Below are 6,199 nucleotides of genomic sequence, written 5' to 3'. Positions count from 1 at the left end.
TCCTGGTCTCCAAAGTCTTAGCTGTTCCAGTGCCAACCCAAAAGTCCAAAGTCTAGCTGTGAGCTCAAGGTCAAAACCGCTGCCTGCTTCCAAACATGGGGACACACAGGCGAGGGACAGAAGTGCTGTTCCGAAGACAGGATGCAAGGAAGCAGCAATAGGCCTCAGGCAGTCGGAAACCTGGGACAGTGGGCCCCTTCCTAAAGCTGGGGGGGTCAATGACCTATTCCACATGCCACCCCCTGGACATTTGGTATGAGCTGGGGGAGACTGGCCCTCAAAGCGTCAGGCAGTCCTGCCCCATGGCTTGCTAGGTTCAGTCTACCTCCAGCTCTTCAGGTTGGGGTGGCACTGCTGGGTGACTTTCCTGGGACATGTGCATACCCACTTCCTAGCTGCCAGCCTCTCTGAAGCTCCACCTGGCACAGTCTTGGTAATATTGTCTAGGGTAGCTCTGCCCCTATGGCAGGTCTGACTACAGGATGTTATGCCTCATCCTCCTGCACTCCATGTGCCTGCAGAGTCAGCCTCCTGAGACACTGCCAAGGCTTATGGCTTACACCCCCTGCCTGGGGTTGAGCAAATAGTGGAATGCAGGGAGCAGAGGCACAGGTGACCCTGAGCCCATTCTGCCCTCAAGGCACTAACATTCTGAGCCTGCCAGGAGAGGCATCCCCCTGTTGAGGAGGTCTTCCCTGTTGTTCACCAACCACCTACCTTTAGTAGCCTCTGGCTGCCTGATTGCACCCCTGGATGGTTTCCTACTCTGTATGTGGTAGGACGTGGCACTTCCTCAAAACAGCTACTCCCTCAACTTTTCTATCAGCATGCAGCCACAATCACGCAATCTCAGAAGCTCCAAGCTTTCCCAAGTCGCCCTGTCTTTCCCAAGCCCACCAGAATGGCCTTCGATGCTTGGGCATTTCCTGCCTTTCGTTTCAAAACAGCCCAGCAGCTACCCACTCTCCAGTTCAGAAGCTGCCTCCACATTGCTATAGCAACAACCAGTTCTTGGCACCACGATTCTTAGTCCATTATCTGTTGCCATTACAAGCTATCACAGAGGCTGATCGATGAGGAGCAAAGGTTTATCTAGTTCACGGTTCTTGAGGCTGGGAAGTCTAAGAGCAAGGTGTCAGCATCCAAAGGCCAGGGAGGGTGTGGCTACTTCAACTCAAGGCAGGTCGGACACATGCAGAAGGGGCAGTATGGCTTTATAGTGACCCTCCTCTTCAGTGCTAGCACAGTTGTGACAAAGAAGGGACTTCCCCAGGAACAAGGTTCTAACCCCTCTTCAAAATCTCATCCTGACCTTGCCACAATGGCAAATTCCAACACGAGTTTTAGAGGGGCACAAATCACACTCAAACTACACTCCACCAGTAGGTAGCGGGACTAGAAGGGCACAGGAGAACTCATGGAGAGCAGGTTATATCCATAGTAGGACAGACTGAAGGGAGCCCTCTATTATCCCCATAAAGCAACTCTTGCTTTGCAAACGAGCCTGGCCAGGACCCACATAAACCCGAACCACAAAGTTCTGCAACAAGACCTTCAGAGACCCTCCTCGGGGAAAGAATGTAACCCCAAATCTTTCCCCACAAGTTCTCCCAAGACCCTTTTTTTGGGGGATGCAGGCCTTAGATCCTCTACCCAACCCCCATGGCTCTGTTTACAGACACAAAAGTACTTAAGCGCTCCTGCTGTTTGTTCAATCAGTAGTCACCCTTATTGACTAATAAAGGTCAGTTTGGATTGTATGAGGCTGGTGGCAATTCTTTCCTAATCCTAACACTTACCTGGGAGAGAGAGTTCTAACCCAGAAGCAAGCTCTCTGCTTACAATGCCTAAGTCCTAACATTCTGGGAGTGAGTTCTCAGCTGTGGACAGAATTAAAACTCCTAATTCCTAGCCGGGTGTGGTGGCATACACCTTTAGTCCCAGCACTCGGGAGGCAGAGGCAGGCAGATCTCTGTGAGTTCAAGGCCAGCCTGATCTACATAGTGAGTTCCAGGACAGCTAGGGCTACAGGGAGACCCTGTCTCAAAAAGATCCCCCCCGCCCCCGCCAAAAAAAAATCCCCTCCTAATTCCTAACACAGAGGTCAGAGAGCCAAAACTGGCTCCAGGGAGGGAAGACAGGCAGGAAGGGCTGGGCAAGGGTGAGAAGCCTGGACACAGGAGGCTTACATAGTTGGCACACGTGCCAGCAAGTGGGGAGGGCTGCCCAAACCCCCTGGGCTTCACACCTGTACTCATGAACCTGCCTCCAACAGGTCAAGAGCCCTGGGAAGTCAGTCACACCTGCCCATTTGGGCTGCTGAGGCCACCAGGGGTCTGTTGCCTGCAGGGCGTTGCAGTGTTTATCATGTGCACTTCTGTGCAAGACGTTTCCTCACACTGCAGTTTCACTGAGATTCCAACTCAGAACAACTTTATTTCTACAGTGTCTGTCTTTGAAATCTCTCTGAAGTTTACAAAGAGGCTATTTTTTTCCTCCAAATTTATTCTGGAGATGAACGCGGTTTGCCTTTTGTCCTAGACAGATCAGTGGCAGGCAGGCAGGCAGGGCTCCATGGGCCACTCTGTCACAGGTGGTCCCCAGCCCTCCCCAAACCCCTCCTCAGAGGGGACAAGGCACTGCAGCCAGGACCTCACCTACTCCGCAGCACATACTCCAGGGTGGAAGCTTGTAAGGGGTGGTGTAACTGTGGAACACACTGACATCATGAGGTGCCAGGAATTCCACGAACTTGGCATCACTGAAGGCATCCTTCTTACAGTGAAATATGGAGGCAACTTGGTTAGAGATGTACAAGATCTTCCCAGAAACCAGGGACACGGCCACAGCAAACATATCCTGAAAAAGGAGAATATGACCAGATGGTCCTAGTTGGTAGGTTCTGGATGGCCAGCAGGCTGGAGGGAGCAGCCTACCACGAGGGCCAGGGGGCCTGAGCTGCCCTAAGCCTGACCAGTACAACCTGACTTGTTGCAATGCTGGGGTCCAACATGACATCAGGACAACATGAAGGCAGCCCGTCCCTGCTCCACCAGCGTGGCCTAGTGACCTCTGCCAGCTGGTCCCTTCCAGGTTCTAAGGGTGCTGTCTGGCCACCTGGAGGGCACTGGTAGGCAGGAGACAGGAAGGCTTGGGAAGCCTATGCTGAGGTCAGTGTCTCCACAGTCCCAGTGCCTGTTGGATCCTGGCAGGTTATGATGTCTGTTCTTACTGAGAACTCAAGGGGTAGGGACTATCCTCCTATAGACGTCTATAGGACACTTAGCAACACATGAGCTTTGAGGTCTCTAGTCCCAGACCCCATCATGACCACAAAGACTGGGCAAATGGATGGGCACCAACTCTGTCTCTTCACCCTAAGGCCATGGAAAGCCTAAGGCCCCCAGTTCCATCACAGCTGGGCTTCTCCGGTACCAGGAGGTACAAGGCAGTCAGAGAGGGGAGGACAGTCTCCCAGAAGAGAGCAGCCATCTAGAACATGACTGCATCTGGAACCACCAGCTTCAGGGTTTATTTTTATTTTTTAAAGGAAAGGACTCATTTTCTGAAATTCCACTGCTCCTGCTGGGGAGCCTCTAGTCACAGTGGACCACCTGGCTTACCCAGGGAGACCAGTCACAGTGGACCACCTGGCTTACCCAGGGAGACCAGTCACAGTGGACCAGCTGGCTTACCCAGGGAGACCAGTCACAGTGGACAGCTGGCTTACACAGTGAGAACGTGCACCATGTCAAGACACTCACTGCATTCTTCACGATGTACTCAGAGGTGATGCCCTCAACCTGCTCCACGGTGTAGGAGGGAACGTCCATACTGCAAGGCTGGCTCTCACTAGACATCAACAGCTGGTAATATTCCTCGTTAGCTGCAGAAGAACCAATAGCCATGCTCAGCAGGAGAAACCGGTGACAGCGCACTGTCACTGATGCTTGCAGGTAGAGTGCCACTTTTCTCAAATGAACTGGTGGGACGAGGACAGCATCTTTCTTGACACAGTGAACGCACAGACATGGGCGTCAAGCACGTAAGAACAGACATCTGGGTGTGTCTCCGAAATGCCAGGACTTTGGTTATAAATTTAAAAACGGACAAATACATAAGTCATATGGGTTCATAGGGCCCTGAAGCATCACACAGCCACAATGCTTTTATTTGGGACCAGCAAGTCCCTGCACCTGACCCCTGGGTGACCTCATCAGAAGGGTTCATCCAGGCAACATCATCTGCTTGAAAGAGAAGCAGAAACCAGAACCACAACTGAAAGGCAGTGTTGTGACCAGAGTCTGCTGATATAGATGCTGATCTGAGTTCCCACCTGGTGGGGTGCTGAGGGGATTGAGCTTGTCAGGGAAGGCTCTCACCACAGATGGAAACAGAGGCACTGGTGCCTGCCCTCAGAGCCCCATAGGACCTCAGGTAGATGGAACCTAGGGCCATGTCCTAGACTTTGACCCTGGGATCTAGCTAAGCGAGTGTTTCCTGCAGTGTGGTGGTGAGACCTTTGGACCCTCACTGGGTCTTATCTGAGGTTTACTGCTCCACCTTCCCAGGTTGGTAAGTTACTGAGTATGTTCTCAGCTGGAAAGCTTAGGAAAGTTCTCGATTTGGCAAAGCTCCCAGGTTCTGAAGTTACTGCAGAGGTCAAGCATGAGACGTGTTAACCAATAGTCCCTGGAAAGCAGAGCTGCCACCTGGTCAGACAGATTGCTTCAGCTCACTGCTCTACCAGAGAGCAAGGTCTTCCTCAGGCCCAGAGCCCGGAGCCCCAACCTCCACTGTGGGGGCTGGCCCTAAGGCGCTAGGTTCCAGCATCTTTCCCTAACCAGCACTGGACAGCAGCCACAGCACCCTGTTTAGACCACATCAATCTTCACATGATGGACAGTGGCTTAGGGAGGAGAGCCCACAGAGGCTTCAGGCTGAAGCTGGCACAAAGGAGCTGCCTCCAGGGACCCAAGACAAGCAACCAGCAACCACTCATTGCTGACGAAGGTCCTCAAACATTTAGAAAATGGGAAGATTGTCTGAAGTATGGGTTTATCCCCAGATAGCCTGATCCCACCCTTGCATAAAAGGCTTACGTAATAAATAATTTCTCTTTTTCTACCGGCATTTCCTCTGTTTTAGTTTCTGCCCCTGAAAGTCTAGTGTAATAGAAAACTTGCAGTGAAGTGAGGTTTCCAAATTCAGATTTTTTACTTCCTTCTGCTATTTCAGGGATGAATCTTGGCAAAGTTGATACACTCTAAACTGTAGTTTGGGACATTTAAACTCTGCTTCTAGAGCTGGTGAGGTGGTTCAGAGGGTAAAGGTGCTTGTCATACAAGCCTGGAGCCCTCAGTTCCATCCCTGGAGCCCATTTAAGATGGGATAAGGCCACGATGTTGACCTCTGACCTCTACACACATGCCATGGCATGTGGACTTCCTACATGCACAAATACACACAATAACAACAATAAATAAAGAATTAAGACAAACTTGTTTTATGAGTTTCTATGGATTTGAGCAGATGTGCAAGGGGCACGTACCCTTTACTTGCTTCACGCTCCTCAGAGCATACTTCAAGGTCGCCAGCGTGCTGGCCTTCCCCTTGGCCTTCTTGTCTGCAGGGAGGTGGACCTTCAACTCCCTGAGCGTTCTTATCAGCTCTTTGTGTGCGTCGGCTTTGGCAGACTGCTCGCTACTGTGGAGTAAGGAAAGAGGCAGTCAAATGTGAGCTTCCTGGTTGCTCTTTTCTGAAGAACAAGGTCCAGTGCTGGGATGTCCAGCAGCACCCCTGTCGGTGTGGTCACCAGTGAGGTCTACAGACACTGCCAAATGCCCCCTTCCAAGAGACCACTGCTGGATGAGAATCTCTGCTCTTAGAAGCCCTTCCAACCAGAACCTTTACCAAGGGTCAGGGCCAGGCCTCATCCAGGAAGGGCTGCTTGGTCAACCCAAAGTATAGTGGTATAGACTGTATCACTAGGCTGGACATCCTTCCCTGCACTGTACAGGAAATAGGACTATGTGGATAACAACAAAGAGACCTCTGGGAACCTGAGAGTTGACCCTGAGCACAGACAGGAGGAAAGAGGAGCTTTAAAAAAAATAATTAGGGGCTGGAGAGATGGCTCAGTGGTTAAGAACACTGGTTGTTCTTGCAGAAGACCTGGGTTTGAATCCCAGCACCCACA

At 51.5% G+C, this 6,199-nt stretch overlaps 1 protein-coding gene across 1 annotated transcript in view; it reads right to left on the bottom strand.

The window, feature by feature from the left end:
* Per2 (period circadian regulator 2) overlaps window positions 1–6,199 on the bottom strand; it is a 47,389-nt gene that overhangs the window by 29,182 nt on the left and 12,008 nt on the right. Inside the window, exons 4-6 of the mRNA XM_029563250.1 lie at window positions 5,552–5,706; window positions 3,765–3,886; window positions 2,634–2,859 (exon numbers count right to left, since the gene is read on the bottom strand). Of these exons, the coding sequence (XP_029419110.1) occupies window positions 2,634–2,859; window positions 3,765–3,886; window positions 5,552–5,706 (503 nt within the window). The remainder of the gene's footprint in view (window positions 1–2,633; window positions 2,860–3,764; window positions 3,887–5,551; window positions 5,707–6,199) is intronic.

Source organism: Nannospalax galili, unplaced genomic scaffold, assembly GCF_000622305.1.
Source record: "Nannospalax galili isolate Female #2095 unplaced genomic scaffold, S.galili_v1.0 scaffold1536, whole genome shotgun sequence".
NCBI classification, from domain to species: Eukaryota; Metazoa; Chordata; class Mammalia; order Rodentia; family Spalacidae; genus Nannospalax; species Nannospalax galili.
This window is presented reverse-complemented; position numbering and strand designations above follow the sequence as displayed.